The 19,485-nt window shown below is 42.7% G+C and overlaps 1 protein-coding gene across 3 annotated transcripts in view; it reads left to right on the forward strand.

Moving 5' to 3' along the window:
* Positions 1 to 19,485, forward strand: part of dnah9 (dynein, axonemal, heavy chain 9) — a 158,608-nt gene that overhangs the window by 94,328 nt on the left and 44,795 nt on the right. For all 3 annotated transcript variants that reach the window (XM_076093111.1, XM_076093109.1, XM_076093110.1), the window contains 9 exons: positions 5,333 to 5,413; positions 5,797 to 5,976; positions 6,522 to 6,752; positions 7,116 to 7,310; positions 8,290 to 8,409; positions 9,957 to 10,145; positions 11,246 to 11,481; positions 11,565 to 11,687; positions 13,867 to 14,071. In XM_076093111.1, the coding sequence (XP_075949226.1) occupies positions 5,333 to 5,413; positions 5,797 to 5,976; positions 6,522 to 6,752; positions 7,116 to 7,310; positions 8,290 to 8,409; positions 9,957 to 10,145; positions 11,246 to 11,481; positions 11,565 to 11,687; positions 13,867 to 14,071 (1,560 nt within the window). The remainder of the gene's footprint in view (positions 1 to 5,332; positions 5,414 to 5,796; positions 5,977 to 6,521; positions 6,753 to 7,115; positions 7,311 to 8,289; positions 8,410 to 9,956; positions 10,146 to 11,245; positions 11,482 to 11,564; positions 11,688 to 13,866; positions 14,072 to 19,485) is intronic.

Below are 19,485 nucleotides of genomic sequence, written 5' to 3' on the forward strand. Positions count from 1 at the left end.
TTTACAGCAGCCAGCCACCATTAATGCTGCCTGTGTTTGTTAGTGCATCCACACTGATAGCCACGCTACTATAAGTACTGTTATTTAACATTCTGTGCAAGAGGATCCGTGGCTCACCAGGGGCTGCTGTGGTCATGATAAACAAAAGGATGGAAGGTGTGTGTGTGGTGGGGCGAGGGTTGAAGGAGATGCTGTGTATAAGTGTATGAGTCATCTGCTCCCCAGAGGACACATTAGTTCCATGTTTTTGTCTGCTTAATTTTGTGGAGGCTGTGTCCTTTCCAGTCTTGTGATAACATTAGTAAAATAAGTAGTGCTGGTAATACTAGTCTAAGTGTAAGTAGTAATGATAGCATGAATGGTAGTAGCAGTTAGTAACTCCTAGCAGTCACCAGAGTGGTGTTTAAATAGAATCTCTAATCATAATCAGTTGCACCCTGACAGCTCTTGGCATTGGGAACAAGAAAAATATCAGGTTTCCCTGAAAAGGGTAATAAGTGCCAACATTTGACTTTTTCCCTTTCAAACACATACACAGCCACGTCTCTTTGTCCACACACGTGGATTAACAGCGATAGCCTCTTGCGTTGGTATAACATTCTACAATGGCTCTAATCTACATGGATTTCCATCTGAATTAACACAGAAGCCGCTCAGATGTATTGAATATCACCCATGTCTCCCACCAATTAGTCTGTCCCCCCCACGTCTTCCCTCTGCCTATTCATCATGTTGATGGCTCACTTGGTGCTCGTCTAATGTTCGACCGAATCTTTTGCACAGAATCGTTGCAACCCGAAAGGGCTGTCTTCTCTCTGGCCTGATTTCCTGTTTGCTAATTAGCTGAAAGACAAGCATGTTTTTATTTCCCCAGAGCAACATTGTGATGGAGTCGGACGGTAATGCAGAGCCCTATTTGTCGGGGAGTTATGAGGAGTTTATAACAGCTTTAATTTCTCTTTACGACCGACCTTGGTCTGTGCATTTATGTGTGTGTTTGCGTGTGTGCTGATAGCAGCTCTTGATCTTAAAGCTTTTATTTTCTTTCCAGATATGCATGCCATTCTTTTTTTTCTGGCCCTTTATATACTTGGACAGACTACGTTTTTTTTCTAGTAATGGATTAAAGGTCAAATTCATGGTTTATTGCACAATCCAGCAGTATCCGCAAAGGTTTAGGTACTTTGTGAAGCTTATTTGTTCAACTGTCCTGAAGCACAGAGTCCTCTTTATGCTTGAAGAGTTGAGGAGATGTTTAGGTTTCAATAAAAATGCCATCGGCTCGATCAGCGATTGTATTACTAATAAGATCCAAGGTTACAAACAACTAAACAAATGATCGGCCCTTCAAACCCGCCTGAGAGATTCAATTAGATGATAGCGATAGATTCATTAGTGCCCATGATATACGCAGTGATTTTTGCTTTCATCATTTAATGAGACAAAAATAGATTATTGTCAGCAGTTCACCCCTGTGCTCTATCGACTACTCAACTCATATCAGTGTATGTGTATAGGGGCGGCCGTGGCTCATTGGGTAGAGAGGGTCGTCCGACAACTGCAAGGTCGGCAGTTTGATCCTACGAGTCCTGTGCTGAAGTGTCCCTGAGCAAGACACGAAACCTTCTCAGCAGCCCACTGCTCCCAATATGCTAGAGATGGATTAAATGCAGAGGTCAAATTTATGTATATGTAAACAATTTCTAATGACGACTCTAATTAGGTCCCGAGCACCGACGGAGTCGGAGCGGAGGACCTATTGTTATTCGATTGTTTATTATTAGGGCCCGAGCACCGACAACGTCGGGCCGCGAGGTCCCTATTGAAACTGTAGGAATTATTATTAGGGCCCGAGCACCGACGTAGTCGGAGCGGAGGACCTATTGTTTTTCGATTGTTTATTAGGGCCCGAGCACCGACGTAGTCGGAGCGGAGGACCTATTGTTTTTCGATTGTTTATTAGGGCGCGAGCAGCGACGTAGTCGGAGCGGAGGACCTATTGTTATTCGATTGTTTATTATTAGGGCCTGAGCACCGACGTAGTCGGAGCGGAGGACCTATTGTTTTTCGATTGTTTATTAGGGCCCGAGCACCGACGTAGTCGGAGCGGAGGACCTATTGTTATTCGATTGTTTATTATTAGGGCCCGAGCACCGACGTAGTCGGAGCGGAGGACCTATTGTTTTTCAATTGTTTATTAGGGCCCGAGCACCGACGGAGTCGGAGCGGAGGACCTATTGTTATTCGATTGTTTATTATTAGGGCCCGAGCACCGACGTAGTCGGAGCGGAGGACCTATTGTTATTCGATTGTTTATTATTAGGGCCCGAGCACCGACGTAGTCGGAGCGGAGGACCTATTGTTTTTCGTATGTTTATTAGGGCCCGAGCACCGACGTAGTCGGAGCGGAGGACCTATTGTTATTTGATTGTTTATTATTATTATTATTATTCTTAGTGTTTCGTCGCAAAAAGGAGGTGCTTGGGATACTGGGAAAATGTCGAAGTGGCGTGGCGTCAAAAAAACAGCATTCGCCGCGAAACAGGAAGTTGTTGTAACTCGGCCGAACATTGTCTAATCTGCTCCAAATCTCTCATATGTCATAACATCCTGACTCGGAACACATCTATATGTTAATTTAGAATCATAGTAATAGCGCCACCTAGTGGCAACCGGAAGTTGTAAGTTGTGTACTTTGACATCCTGCTCCTCACAGATTAATCAGATCCCTCTCAAATGTTGTCAGAAAAGCCTTAAGACCTTGATAATGCTTCATTGTGAAGATTGTAAGAAGTTATTGAAGGGCGGCGACGTGGCGGCTCGGCGAATTTCGATCCTTCGCCATGAACGAATAAACTGATGTATCTCGACTCCACATCATCAGATCTTTACCAGAAGACATCTGCAGGCCAATTTTGAATCATAGTCATAGCGCCACCAACTGGTAACAGGAAGTTAAAGTCATTATACTTTGGCTTGTTTCTCTTAGTAGGTAAATCAAATCAATATCAAATTACTTCCACACAAATGTAAGAAGTTCATAATACCAGTTCATGAAGCTTTTGATGTTTCGTCAAACGCCGTTGCCGTGGCGATGCAGTCTTCGCCGTTAACAACGAAGGTCATTTTGAGAGGCTAAAAATGCTCAAAACATAAGCAAACTTGGCAAGCAGATTACAAGCCCAAAATGTTGTTATGGAATATGATTTTATTGGTTCAGAGTGGCAAATCGGCTCAATAGCGCCCCCTACAAAATTTCGACGAAGCAGCCCTCGCAGTATGTTTGACCTAGATGTATGAAATTTGGTAGGAACATGTATCACATATGGACTTAAATAAAAGTCTCTTGGGGCCATGCTCTAAACCCAACCGGAAGTCAGCCATTTTGAATTTTTTATGAATTTCTAGTGTCGTTTTTGTCATTTCCAGGCGCTGCACTTTAACGAACTCCTCCTAGGGAATTAATCAGATCACCTTCAAATTTGGTCGGTATAGTCTAAAGACCTTTGTGATGAAAAGTTACTCAAAGCTTGTTGTTTCGTGGAAAGCTGTTGCCGTGGCGACGCATTCTTCACCATGAAAAATGAAGGTATTTTTGAGAGGCTAGAAATGCTCGAAACATAAGCAAACTTGGCATACACATTTAAAGCCCAAAATGTAGTTATATAATATGATTTTATTGGTTCAGAGTGGCAAATCGGCTCAATAGCGCCCCCTACAAAATTTCAACGAAGCAGCCCTCACTGTACGTTTGACATAGATTTACAAAATTTGGTAGGCACATGTATCACATGTGGACTTAAAATAAAGTCTCTTGGGACCATGCTCTAAACCCAACCGGAAGTCAGCCATTTTGAATTTTGTATGAATTTCTCGTGTTTTTTTTCCATTTCCAGGTGCTGTACTACGAACTCCTAGGAAATTAATCCGATCAGCTTAGAATTTGGTCGGAATAATCTAAAGACCTTAGCGATTAAAAGTTAGTAAAAGCTTTAGGTTTCATCGAACAACGTGGATATGGTGTGATGGCCATTTTACATGGTTCACCATCATCCATCAAACTGTTTTAACTCGACTGTACTTTGTCAAAACTGTCCCAAACTTGACGTGCTTGTCGACTGTCATGGCTTTAGGACTTTTGCATGCCAATATTAACTCATTGTCATAGCGCCACCTACTGATAAGCACGGACGTAAGCAGGATTCTATAAATACAGCGGCCCAAACACTGACCTTATTGAAAGGGTTTGTGGGCACACCATGAGAAAAGAATGACTTCTCTGATCTAAATATGTGCATAGTAAGATGCTTGGAGAGCAGAAATTAGATACAAGCCACTGTCGGTGGGCTTTAGCATAAATGATCTGTCCAGAGCTTCTACATGAGAATCAGGTTAAACGTTATAATGAATGCTTCACACTACAATCTAAAGTTGCAGAATAACTTAAAATGAAAACAGTGTTAAATTAAAGTGTTCAAGTAAAAGCAAATGGCACTACTATTTTGTTAACTTTCATGTAAGTCCAAATACAATCAGCAGGACACTGCAGGGAGTTGAACCCCATCCCAGTAAACTAACAGTCTGTTATGTTACAAACACTGAAGCGCATTCACACACATTTATTTTCTTAATGACCTTAACAGGCTTACATTTATGATTGTATCGGAGGTACAATCAAAACATTTGAGGCTTAAGACCTGGCAACATGATCTTGCTACGCTGCTGGTCGACGCAGGAAATATCATCTAACTCGTGCACGCAGTGTATGATGGTCACAGAAATTCATGGCCGCATCACCCAGAGTCCTGCCAGTATCAGTAAATACCGTTTAACTCGTGCACGCAGTGTATAACGGTCACAGAAATGCATGGCCAGAGTCCTGCCAGTACCCTCGCCGTGCGTGAAGTTGCGAGGGCCCGATCAATGCAGCTCGCAGCTTTAATTAAGTTAAAGTGTACTTTTCTTCTCACATTGAAGCAGCTGCACACGCACAAACACAAAAGAACATCTTGGGAAATTTGCTAAATTGATCTAATAAGGGAAAGTAAAAATGCTAATGTAAAGTATTTGTACTTGTTCCTAAAGCTGAAATGTAATGTTTTCCATGTTACCTTTGAGTTTGAATTAAGGGTTTATTGACAAGCCTACAAACAACGCTGATATTATATATATATACGTATATATATATATATATATATTAAGAGAGAGAGAGAGAGAGAGAGAGAGAGAGATTATTTCATTCTGGTCTAGTAAACATGATTCAGTCTTGGCTGTAGTATCATCCAGTCACATCTTACTGACCTCTCGGTGTCCCTGTCTCATCCTCCGTTAGGTGGATGACCTCAAGGCCAAGCTGGCTGCTCAGGAAGTGGAACTCAAGCAAAAGAACGAGGATGCTGACAAGCTGATCCAGGCAAGAACATGTGTTATTTATTAGAAACAGAAAAAAGAATACCAATTTTAGAGTGTTGGTATTTTCTCGCGTACAGTACAGGACCTCGAGTGCTATCTAGCTTTGCAGATAGTTGGGCCTTAATGTGCCCTAGTTTTGAGATATCTCTTGAGGTTTCGTGGTGTTTTCTGCATGTGGAACTTTTGTTGCTGCCGCTTGAAGTTTGTCAGCAAGTTGCCCAGTGCAAATGATTACAATTTGCATAATAAGTCACATATAATTCCACTTTTTTCTCTTCTTCAAGATAAAAATAGAAAACTTGTTTGTTATTTCCTGCATTGTATCCATGCTGCGATAGCTAATCCACCATTAGCCCAGCAATAAATCCTGTGTGCTTCCCCCAGGTGGTTGGGATAGAAACTGAGAAGGTGTCCAGGGAGAAGGCAGTTGCTGATGAGGAAGAGCAAAAGGTGGCGGCCATTGCTGTGGTGGTCAGTGGCAAACAGAGGGACTGTGAGGAGGACTTGACCAAGGCAGAACCAGCTCTCCTTGCTGCTCAGGATGCCCTTAACACTCTCAACAAGGTCAGTTACTCTCATATCCCCGTCATGTCTCCATCACTCCCTTTTCTCTTTGTTTTTGTCTTTTTAAAGAGGGGTTGTGTTCTTTTGTCTTTGTTAGATTTCGTTTTTCCAGCTTCAGTGGAATAAGTTATGTCCACACAGGCCTTGAACTGTTGAGAAGAGTATTGAATCACAGGCTTTAGCTGGGTCTTTGTTAAAATAATGTCTTCTCTCAGTTCTGCAGGCATTTTACTTCATCCTCTCATCCCGTGTAGGTTTATGAGCAGCCTCTGGGATTTCCAAAAACACCCTCTGTGTTTAAAGGTGCTCCCTGTTCAAACAAGCAGAACAGACAGTTCAATCACTGCTTAGAGCTCTCTAAAGATGCCCTAATTAGAATTCTCTGTTGTCTTCCTAAAGTCAGCACAGGTTCTTCTTTCTTTAGTCTAATCCTATCCATTTTCTCCCTCTTTTCCCCCAGCAGACAGCAGAGATATGCAGTTGTTCAATTAAATCATAGCTCTTTCATTTTCCATTCATTATTCCCTCTATCTGGCCTACCTCAGAACAACCTGACAGAGTTGAAGTCATTCGGCTCTCCGGTGGCGGCCGTGACCAACGTCACAGCGGCAGTCATGGTCCTGACAGCGCCTGGCGGCAAAGTCCCAAAAGATCGCAGCTGGAAGGCCGCAAAGGTGATGATGGCCAAAGTGGATGCCTTCCTGGACTCTCTAATAAAGTTCAACAAGGAGAAGGTCCCAGAGGCTTGCCTCAAAGCTATTCAGCCGTACCTGCAGGTGAGCATCTCAATTAGCCCTCATTCATTAAAGTCCAAGCTAACGGCGCACAGTGTGCAGTGTCTGCTGCTTGGCAAAAATGCACTAATGAGTCCTACATTTAGCAGAGGCGTGACTAAGATGACAGTGGCCCATTATGGCTGCTGAGCGTCTCGATGACAGACGGAGAAAAGAAACCAGTTAAATTATACTATGTGCACCACACTGATTTAATTTACAGACTATGGATGTAACAAGTTTTTATATGTCTGCTAAAAGAGCTTTAATATTTTCAATAGTGGTGGTCAAATACAAATGTTAAATCATGTTCATCATTATTGCTTATTTATTTTATACAGTATTTGTTCATCTTGTCGATCTCAGGATCCAGATTTCCAGCCAGATCTGGTGGCCTCCAAGTCGAACGCGGCAGCCGGCCTGTGCTCCTGGGTTTTAAACGTTGTCAAGTTCTACGAGGTTTACTGCGAGGTGGAGCCCAAGCGGCAGGCTCTGAGCAAGGCCAATGCAGAGCTGGCTACTGCACAGGAGAAGCTCGCCGCCATCAAGAGCAAGATCAATGTAAGCCATCACGTCAGAATGAGGTTACAGGAAATGAAAAGTTGATTTGCTACATGCCAAGTATCTGTTTCAAAAGGAGGCAATTTCAATATCTAAAATCCTGAGGATACATTATGAAAGAAAGGACTTGAAGTCACTGACAGAAACACTAAGGGGTGTCTTTAAACTTACGTTGGTGGGCTGACGTTTGTACAAAACAGATTGTGGGCTGAGCAATATTTGTGAAAGCCAGAAATCTCAGCTCCATCAAACCCAGAAGATATGCAATACAATAAGAATTGAATGGCACAGAAATAGAATAAAAACAACCAGAGGCTATAAGAAGGAGCAAAAATTCAGGATATGATTTATTTTATCAAGGCTTGAGTGACAGTTGAGAACTCTGCCAAAAGTGATATACCACTAGCATTTCATCGATACAAAGCTGGTGTGAGTGCTATTAAAGGCTTTTACTGTTCATTAATCTAAAACCAAATCCATCAACCTAAAACCCTATTGATAAAAGCAGCTGTAAATAATTGTTTCTCTGTGGCTTTTGACATTCATCCCATCAGCCCCAGCAGACCGTGGTGCACGGGACGCTGCGACGGCTGCTTACATCAAACCCTGCCGTAAGATCCAGCATGACTTCTCGCTGTCATTTCTCAGCCCTCATTCAGATCGCTTGAGTGGAGAGTGGGTTCGGAGCCAAGGGGAATTAGGAATGCTCAGACTAATCTACTGAACCTGTGTACCCTCTCCTCCGATTAATCCTGTTTGTCCTTGTGCTAATTGCTTCCATATGCCAAATAAATCCATAGCAGAAGGAATGATAACTTTTACCTAACTGTTCACACACTCCCAAGTTTCTTTCATGGAGAGACTTTAGCTTTCACTGTACTTTGTCGCTGACGTTTCTTTAGGACCGCACTGTATTTTAACAAGTGCCAATCTGTCTCTATTCCTGTGTGTGTCTGTCTGTGTGTTTGTGGCCTATCAGCACCTTAATGAGAACCTGGCCAAGCTGACAGCCAAGTTTGAGAAAGCCACTGCAGACAAGCTGAAGTGCCAACAGGAAGCAGAGTCAACGGCGCGCACCATTTCCCTGGCCAACCGCCTGGTGAGGAGGGCAACACCGGGGTCACACAGAGCACCACACACACACACACACACAGACACACACACACACACACATCTGTCCCACTTGCTCTTTCCCTCAGAAAGATACAGATGGATACAAACTTGTATTGATAGACATGTATACCCATAAACTACTTTTCGCTGTGCTTGTCCTAAATGCACATATACATATTTAGTATCGACGAAAACCAATACAAAACATTATTATGAACTGATTATGCAATTTGATAAATGACCGTAATATGTCTGCAGTTGTGACACAATTTACAAACATCACACAACTTCTTCATAGAGTCATAACTCACTAAAATCTAAACACACACACATCATTTGCACCTTGCAACAGTCAACTGAACCCACACTCTACTGGTAGTGTCCACGGAGGACATGATAGACGTCCAAAGACGTAGTCAGAAGAAAAAAGGCACTCTTAATGACTTGAGAACATCTTCTTCATTACCAGAGTAATCTGAGTACAAACAGGAGCTGCTCGCACTCGAAGCAACGATTCGTCAAAAATGTAAACAACAATATCCTTAAAACATGCGGACATTAGACTTTTCATCAGTCCTCACCATTTGTTGTGCACTCCAGGATAAAGCTTGGCTGACATTCAAACCTACAAGTCATTAGCTGGTTTATGTACGTACATGGTTGGATTCTGATGTCATACATATCGTCAGCTTTGACTTATACAAATATATAAGTAAAAAATGACAGTCGGAAACAGTTGAATCTATTGAAGTTCAAGCATCACATTATAGATGGTTTCTAACAAAGTATAAATGTGAATAGAAAAATAAAAACAAACAGAAAAAGATTGTAGCTTTCGCATGACACCACGAGTGCACCAACTTGTATTTTTACACACATACACCTAAAAGCTATTTTTACATCTGCTTGTTAGTGCAGCTGTCTTTTTCTTAGGTGCACAGTACATATGTTTACACAGATACACACACACACACACACATACACATACACACACACACATATAAATCCCACCATTAGCTGGCAGGGTGTAAATGTGCTGCTGATAGCAGCACAACAAAAAGAGGAGTGTTGACACTGTTAGTATGATAATGTAAATTATGCAGAAGAAGATTTCAAAAGGCCTGACAGGAGCAACAAAAGCATGAGAGGTTGTGCTCTGCTCGTCAGTCACAGCTTGCTGAAGCGTACAGTGTCTCTGGGATGTATGCGAAGACGTTACAGTCAGTATCAGAGTTTGGAAGAGACAAGATATTAAGGTGATCCCTGAAGGCGAGTTGGATCATTGCTGCAGTAAAGTAGAGAAGAGGGTACACGAGCAGAGAGGTGATAAACAATATGAAAACCTAATAAAAAGGACTTGAAGGGTGCAAGATGCTGTTGTTCTGGAGATTTCCTGGTGTTTATGAGGCTGAGCATCAACAACGGCAGCTGTAGACAAATTTAGATTTGATTTTTCAGGCTGCCTGTGGAGAATATGTTACAGTAATGTAGGGAAATAGATCAATGTGCTCTCGGTCTGTCCCTGTGTTTGAGGTGGGAGGTCTAGCATCAGAGAACGTTCGCTGGGCGGAGGCTGTAGAAAACTTCAAGAAACAGAGGAGGACTCTATGTGGGGACGTCCTCCTCATCACCGCCTTCATCTCCTACCTGGGATACTTCACCAAACGCTACCGTCTCCAGCTCATGGACAACACCTGGAGGCCCTATCTCAGTCAGCTGGAGGTGGGTGGCCTCACTGGTGCATTAAGGGTGGATGGCTGACGTGCTCTCACTCAAAAATGTAACTACATGTCAGGATTACAGCAGCTATGGAGATACCACATGGAGCTCTCAAGAACTATCTGTCAGCTCAGGATGCTTGTGGGGATCACTGAGCGTGAAGACAACATTCAAGAAAACACATTTTTAACTTCATTTCTGTGGGTTATTATAACACTGCACTTACTAAAGTAATTACTGAAATCTTGGAATGCACCGACATTGCTAGAAATCAGACTGGGCAACAAGCACAAGCAGTCGGATGATCAGACTTTGAACATTTGAAGGTTTTAAACAAGCTGACAGTATCTGGAAGGAAACCACCACTCAGACTGTCCATGTTAACATGCAGCACAGCTTACGCGGGGATTCATTCCGGGGTACTGGACTTCTAAATGGCACCCAGTCACTTGAAAGGTCACTGCTGGCCAAGCGCATAAGCCAAGAAAGTTTTTTATAGCCCGCTGCACATGCTCAGTAGTGTTTCTCCTTCTCAACTCACAGACTTTATATTGGGATGATGTCACATTTTAATATGAGAAAGTTTTACAAATATAATGCCATATAATTTACCTTGTTTGAAGTTTGAGGCGTCCTGTCAACAGTTTTCAAGGCATCTCTTTTACAATGGTGATCTATGGTGAAAATACTTTTGGGGCTGCAGGGGATTTGGTATCCAGCTGTCTTCATACATCTATGAGCTTACATCCCCATGATGTAGTTATGAGCACTCAGGATTTTGTTATGCAGCTTTACGACCTGTCTGACATTCTCACTGTGAAGGGACTGTGATTGGTCAACATGAGCTGCTTATGTTTTCTCCTGCAATTTATGGATGCTGATGGAAATCAGATGCTGAACAATATATCCAAACCCACATTTAAAATCACCATCTTAAGTACATGTGTCCACAATACTCCTTTTTATATCTATAACAAAAAAAAGGTCATTAAGAACTTATATGCTAAATATTCATTTATTATTATTATTATTATTATTCGTAGTAGTAGTAGTAGTATTAAATGATGCAAACTGAATATGTACTCGTCGCTATCATCTGTAAGGTTCCCATCCCAGTGACGCCTGACCTAGACCCTCTGACCATGCTGACAGACGACGCCGACATCGCGGCATGGCAGAATGAGGGGCTGCCCGCTGACAGGATGTCCACTGAAAACGCCACAATTCTCACTTCCTGCCAGCGCTGGCCCCTCATGGTGGACCCCCAGCTGCAAGGCATCAAGTGGATCAAAGCCAAATATGGTGAAAACCTACGTGTCATCCGCATGGGACAGAGAGGGTAAGAGGCTTTGTGGTGAGATGTGCTCATGGTCATCTTTGGAAGAAGATCTTGACAGAGGGATTCTGCTGTTTTGTCCTCAGGTTCCTGAATGCCGTAGAGAGAGCACTGGCAGCAGGTGATGTGGTTCTGATAGAGAACTTGGAGGAAACATTGGATCCTGTTCTTGGTCCTCTGCTGGGCAGAGAAACCATTAAGAAGGGCAGGTAAAGAAGACTTCAACCTTTTAAAAACATTGTGAGCCAGGGCTAAGTATTAAACCTTACCTGCCAACAAGACAATCTCACCTCAAGGTTTCTTTAGTAGCTTTCAATCCAGTCACTTGTTCTTGATCAGCACATGGAGTTTGAACATTTGTCATGGAAATGTAGATTTACAAATACATTATTTTAAGACTCCCCTGGAGGTAGCTGTATATTTAGGAACTCAAGTTTTTAGAGCAGAGCAACTAATGCATGTCTACATAAACCCTCAACACACTGGATTCAATGTGTATAATATACTTTTTTCATAATAAACATGTATTGTAGCAGCACTATAGCACTGCCGGCCTGTTTGACACATTATATGTGTTTCATATTGGCCCTTTCTTTGGCAAACATGTCATCTCGTCAGTGTTCCACCTCTGACATGATGGATTATAAATCAGAGAACTTTCTTACTGTTTTTAGTTGGAGTGAAAACACTCTTGTCTTATACTAAGGACTTTCCACTTGTACATACAGTAAGATAACATTGTCAATAAACAAACAAACATCAATTACTTTATTACCATTAGAGTGAAATTATCACATTGACACAAAACATCAGATGATGACAGCTTCAATTCAAAATAGTATAACTATTATCAACCTTCCATAAAGCAAAACTGTCATACTGTAGTTTTAACACTTTCAACATCTGTAATATACACATATTGTATGTATCAGATAAATACTACTGCAAGCTTTACGAAGTCAGTAAACACATACAGTGGAAACACTGAACGTTCCCCTTCAAGTAATGACCATGAAAAATAACAATTTTTATAAAAGAGACAGTATGAAGTGATAGAAAATAATAACAGACAGTATTGCATTGGAGTACTTCCATGAGAGCAACCAAATGAAAGGAGAAAGCACCCTCCTGCTGCCGTACATACTCACTAGAGCAGCACATGTGTATAAATCTGCCACTGAAAATAGTCCCCAACAAATGCACCATTTGAGTGACGTTTCCAGAACATTACAGCAGCCAGCTGTTTCAGCAAATTACTGAGCCTTTTTAAAGTCACTTCGAGGAACTCGTAGCTGGTTGTGAAACATTAAGTTTAACACTGATCCCTCTATATGAGCTACATAAGTAAACTAGACCATCAGCCAGAATACTGGCTATTTCTATATGGTTATTCTTAATGCCTGTCATCAGGTCCAATTCCCTCCGAAATCTGTCACAACGATTGACTCCACGCAGGATCAGCATAAGCTCCTTTGTTTACTAGTGGGAGGGGAGGCACGGGAGAACCAGGACCAGGAGAGGTTTTCTTAAGGAATTCTGTTGTTCGGAAACCCAATAGCTTTTGTCCACAGGGACTGCCAAAATCAACACCAATAATAATAATAATAACTTTATTTATATAGCTTTAATTAAAAACAGACAAGGCAGCAAAAGCACGGTCACCTTTAGTTTTTAGCCTCGACTTTGGAACAGCCAGGAGGGCCCCACCTGAGGACAACATTTCCTATTTCTATTTTGGGGCCAGACCCATAAGTGCTTTAAAAGTGATGCGTAAAATGTTAAAACCAATTCTAAAACAAACAGGGAGCCAGTGAAGAGAAGCCAGGATTTGGGTAATGTGATGTCATCTGTTAAAACCAGTGAAAAGCCGAGCTGCTGCGTTCTGAACTAGTTGGAGGAGAGAGAGTGACTTCTGGTTGATGCCAGAGAGAAGGGAGTTACAGTAGTCGAGTCTTGAAAAGATGAATGCATGAATGACTTTTTCCAGGTCAGGGTGAGAGAGAATTGGTTTGCTTATGAAAGTTCTGTTAAAAAATGAAACAATGTCTTTGTGATCTGTATTGAAAGTCTTCAGTAGGAACCAATGAGCTTGGAGCTGAGTGTCGCAGACAGAATAGGGAAGTCAGAAAGTATTGAGAGATTAGTTTTGTGTCTTTGTGGGATTTGTTGACAACAAGAAACAGAATAACACCAGCATAATAGTTCAATTGATAGTGACCTGACATTCTTAATACAGGAAAGAGTTTGACATAAGACCTTGGACTTGCAGTATAAAGCATTGCAGTTATTGATGAATCCCCTTATCTGGTGTCTGCTTTCCTATTTTAGAATCTCTACCTCCATTTAGTGGCTCTTAATGATCAGAAGTTTTCTGGCTCTTGTTACCAGGTACATAAAGATCGGAGACAAGGAGTGCGAGTACAACCCTAATTTCCGTCTCATCCTACACACCAAGCTCGCCAGCCCTCATTACCAGCCGGAGCTGCAGGCCCAGTGCACCTTAATAAATTTCACAGTGACCAGAGACGGCCTGGAGGATCAGCTGCTGGCTGCGGTGGTCAGCATGGAGAGACCTGACCTGGAACAGCTGAAGGTGAGGGAGTCAGAGTATCAGTGGAGGCAGAGAGATACACTACCTGATACAGATATATAACAACAAAGAGGCATTTTTCATATGATCTCTTTTGATCTGATGTCACAGGAATGTAAAAGTGAGCCTGAGCAGACATGAAAGAAGTATCTGTCACACTCTTTAGGTGCTATCAGAGAACAAACAACCATTCCACGCTGCACTCTTTTGAGTTCCACTCCTAACATCTCCTCTGTGCAGGTGTAATTAAAAGAAACAGTGAGAGGAGTCTGGGGCCTCCAGCAGCCGGGCGTAGCTCTCTCATTACCCATCTTCAAGTCTACACGTCTGCAAGAAAACATCGTTCGTCTAAAACATCACAAGAGACTGCAGGTCCGGGCTCTTCGATTCCAAAACAATCAGCTGGTGCCTTTGATTAATGGCAAACTAAGTGGATGTGTGATAATTATGGGGCTTTGGGTCCCTCACTTAGGAAGATTGGGACACTGCAAGGCTGTGTGTGCATGTGTGTCTAGCCCTTTTTACGCGGAGATTCTGCAACACTGCTGCAAAGACAATCAGCCTTTACGCCTGCTTTGCTATCGTACACTCAACCAAACTATGGCGGCATATTACCGCCTCTGTGTGTGATTTTAGATGGCATGCTGGTATTCCCGCAGCAAAAGAAGTGTGATGTGTAACGCGACAGTGTTGACGTCTAGTGTGTATATGTGTGTAGTCCCGCCGTGGCGGCTGTCCGTTTTACACAGACATCGGTTTGACTCTGTCACTACCTCCCCTAACAGATTAGCGCGGAACTACTCTGCAACCCCCCCCACCACTCCCTGTCCTTATCTTTTATGCAGGACGGCAAGGTGGAATAACAGCACAACGGTTCTTTTTCTAACATCGTTGGATGTTTCACTATGGGAATCGCCTTGGTGTGACCAACTACGGAAGCTCCAATGACACCACCTCTGTCAATGACAGACAGTTTGAACTGTGCTAGGGCCCCGCTCCCTCATATTACCACAGTTGACCGCTCCCTCGCAAGTCATTCTCGCTTTCTTCCTGTCAAGAAACTACAGCTCCCTTACCTCATCGAGGCTAGCTTGGATTTTCACAGTTCACAGACGACCTGTTTAGGAATACGTTGCCAAACGCAGTTCCTAGTTTCAGTCTGGATTTGCTGAGTAAGTACTTCGGAAGAAGTATATTTTAGACGCTACACAGAATATTCGTGCAGTGTTCGCGTCAAGGCGAGCTGCTCCCCCGACTACCCTGTTTACTCGTTTTGTCGGTGACTGTGTGACATTATTCCTTCTGGCTAACGCGTTACGGCGAGCCCAGGTTTCGGTTAGCATTAGTTTGTTAGCCGAGTACCCGAAGTTCAGAGCGAACCCCTATGGTACGTCGTTAGCGCGGGCTAAACCCCGTTTGCTAGCGCAATTTAACGACAGGCTAACACATTGCTAATTGTTTATGCATTTCCCTTCCTTTCCAGTCGCCATGTCTTCGGCCGCTATTAAAGGGTTGGAACTGAAGGCCAAAGAGGCTGCATCCCGCCTGTGCTCTGCGTCATGCGGGGCATCCACCCAGGCAGGGACCCTCATCCAATGTGCATAGCTAGCATTGGTGCTAAACACGCTTAGGCATTGTTGGCTGACCATCAGTCATGTTACCACTGTGCGTCCATGCTAAAAAAGATCCTGGAAAGGAGGCTAATGCCGTGTTCACACCAAAGGTGTCACAAGTTTTTTGCACGAGTAGATTACATACAAAGTCAATGCACAGACGCGAATAGACGCGAGTAACGAATGACGCAAATAACACAAAATACGCAAATTTGCCTCATTTTTTGCGTGGCGCTGTGTCCCGAAAACCTATTAGCATTGAAATGCTCCTCCTGTCATCACTGACATCCTGCCGTTGTTGAATCAGGAAAAAAAATGGCCTTAAACGTAAAATCTGTTTATTTTGTGTTCATACAGCTGTAGTAAACAGCCGCCGTGTGGCTTGCTAGACACAGTGAATACACCTCGATGAAATCCACGGAGCTCCTCCGGATGATGTTATGAACCCAGACAAGACAGTGTTTAGTTTCTCGGTATATCTGTGACTTCCACAACAAGTACTAAGCAGAAATAGTGGTTATTTCTTTCATGGTTGATGGCGGACATAAATGGCTTAATTGATAACTGTTTCGATGGAGATAAGCCACTCATCCTCTGCGGCGCGTCTAGCGCGAATGAAGGGAATAACCAGAAATGGACCCGTGAGTAATGCAACGCAAAATTTTTCTTCGCGTTTGGTGTGAAAGCACATCAGCTGTGAACCTCTTCGAGCTGGGCGGACATGATGGATGCTGAAGGACCGGAAATGCCTCCACTTTTCGAGGAGTTCCGCGAAGTAGAGCCGGGTTGTGAGGACGCAGAGGTCGATGCCAGCTATAACCTCCTCGACATGGACGAAAATGTCGATGTCATCACAAAACTTGCAGGATATGTGCACAAGAGTACCTGAAACATGAAAAATGAAAGTTTCATTCAAATCAACCTCTAGGGGGCGCTACAAATCCCCCCAAAAACAAGTTTATGGCATAACACAAATCAGACTATTAATCAGAAACTGTTTGATCAGTCATTACAAAACTCACAGGATATGTTTCATAACAATGTTGAACTACGCGTGTGAAACTATTTTCAAATTGCTCAAAGTTATTGGTTTCATACATCTTTTTGGCTCAATTCTGACCTTAATTAAATCAATGACAGTTTGTCCAAACATCACCAAAATTGGTCGACATTTTGAATTAAGCTGGTGAAACATTTCCCCAAGAAATACGAATGGCAGGACTTTATGTGTGCAATTACTCCTCACTCAGTTTAGGCTGAATAAAACCAGCTGAAGTGACTTTGCTCAACTTTGTGAAGCCCTGAGCGGCTTTCTCTATATATATTTAAATCTTTATCTCGGTCTCTTTAGCTGCTAAATGTTCCACCATTCACGATCTAGTCCCTACCTATGCTGTATGCTGTTTGCTGCTGGGCATTGTAGAGTTGGTTCATCTGAGTTTCTTAACTGAAAAACAATGTTGTTGAGAGCGCTGAGACTGAAACAAAACCGCTAAAATACTGAGAAGACTGCTGAGTCGGGTGAAAAAATGTAGTTATTTAATCATTTTTTGATTAAACAATCTGAGCAGCTTTAACTGTTGGTTAGAAATCTACTGGATTGCTTTCCAACACAATGTCTTTTTTTAGCATAAACAAAGGTAAAGCCTGGTGAGACGGAGGGCATTATGGGAAACACTACTGACTTACTATAAATCGGCTTGTTAAGGCACAAAACATGGCCATCACTTTTCTCACTGCCTTATGCATTCATTTGGTCACATATCCTGTTGTTAGAAACTCATTACTTACTGTGCAAGACATACCCAACAAAGAGAAAATCCCAAAGTCTACATGACCTGGTTACTTTGAAGTGTCAACATCTTAGATAATGATTGACAATATCAAAAGATAAAGTATGAGCTTATGAAACACGAACAATTCACCATTATGTCACAGTCACCCTGCATACGGTTCCTGTTGCACTCTTTCATCATTCATCATCGAGCTCCAGGACTGTGTAATTGTGTCTTGATGCTGTCCTCAAAGGAGTTTCATCTTCTTTTTTTACACGTCCACATTTCCACAATCAAAGGAGAGGCAGAAAGGAGACTCTTTGAGGTGTATTTTCCTTTTTAATGTAAATGGCTGTCTTTGTTGTGAGGACCCTCGACTGTGAGGAGGAGGAGCTGTTGTTTCACTCTGTTGATGACCGGTCACCGACTATAGCTGTAAGCTATTGTTGATGACCGGTCACCCACTATAGCTGTAAGCTATTTTTGATGACCGGTCACCCACTATAGCTGTAAGCTGTCATTGCTGGTCAGTTTATGGCCAGTACACTGTGTACAGTACAGCAGATTGTCGAGCAGTAATGAGTAGTAGATAGTTAGGAGAACCACAGTATGGTGTGAATGTGAATGTAGATGTAAATGTAATTATGTGAAAATTCACTTGGATCAAAGCTCCAGCGTCTAATGATGCCTCGCACTTGTCTCGTCGACAATCTGTGCTTTTCATGTCAGCTGTTTGAAATGTTGCCGATGTTGTGCTACTGTACCACAGCAATTAGACAACACATTGACACACTTCCACTGTTCCTTAAATGCGTCTCTTGTTAGTCGAGGGGAAAGGAAAATCAGAAATCCCTCTCCGCTCAGAACTGTTCTAGCTGATGGCGGTGTCTCAGAGAGATCATAGTGGAGGATAATGTGGGCATTCTGTTAACGGGTCAGGCAGATTTACTCTCACACAATGCTATTTGCATTTTGATGGTTTTCTGGAGTTGTCCTTGTTTGTGTCTGGCCTCTGTAGGCACTGCTTTATTCAGACCTGTAGGCTTTCATCCATGGAAAAATCAGCATTATTAATAAATAGGGAGCGAGAGTTATTTTAAGCCTTATGTCCCCTCAGCAAAAAGGGAAATATGATTTAAGGAAGCTGGTTTAATTAGCATTTCACCGATCTGGAGGAGGAGAAAAAAACAAGATCTCATCATCTCTTATCATTTTAATTAACACTGAAAGTCGTAGGTGGGTGATGGGGGGTTTGCTGTGTTCACTCCAAGCACCTTTCTATCAAAACATGGCCTGTAGAATGGAGTGCTGAATGGCTCTTGGTTGCCTAAACAACCCACACTGATAAGATCAGCAGACTGATAGCGGAGTGTAAATTGTCTGTACCTGTTTATATTCTGAGAGTGACTCGCTGCCATTATACCTTTAATGAGGTTAGCGTTGCTACTCAGCCGTAAGATGACGGCTGGGTGAAAGAGCTCTCATTTAACCAAGCCAAACCCGGGCTCAGGAACTTCCCTTTTTGGAGAGAGCACAGGGGGATCAGTCCACAACCTTTTACCACAATAACGTCCTGCTCGGGTCCTCCCTGTGCACATGTAGTGTGCATGTGTAGATCCTTGTGTGTCTTCTTTGCTTACCCGACCTTCCGTGTTAATGAGAACTAAAATGCTCCACTTCCCAAATTACCTTAACAGGACTGCTCTGTGGAACTCTGTAATCACTTGCCTAAAAAATGATAGATGTAATATCTCATTTTAATCCCAATTAGAGTGTTCTGCTGACTGGTTAATTGTTTGTTTTTCCCAAGCAAGGGTAATTACAAGTACAATGTGCCAGAGGAAAGCTAATCGTTAAAAAACAAACTCATTACTGGGTCCAGTTGGGAATGTTCTAGGGTGGATAGCTTTTCCCCTCAGGAGCACTGAGTGTGGGCAAGTAGAAGGTCACAGTTGACTCACACAGGCAAATGTCCCCGGTTAAATGTCCACCATTGTGTGATTTTTCTCTCTGCTCGATGACGCATGTC

The sequence above is a fragment of the Anarhichas minor genome, unplaced genomic scaffold (genome assembly GCF_050575085.1).
Source record: "Anarhichas minor isolate MPS153535 unplaced genomic scaffold, ASM5057508v1 ptg000017l, whole genome shotgun sequence".
NCBI lineage: Eukaryota > Metazoa > Chordata > Actinopteri > Perciformes > Anarhichadidae > Anarhichas > Anarhichas minor.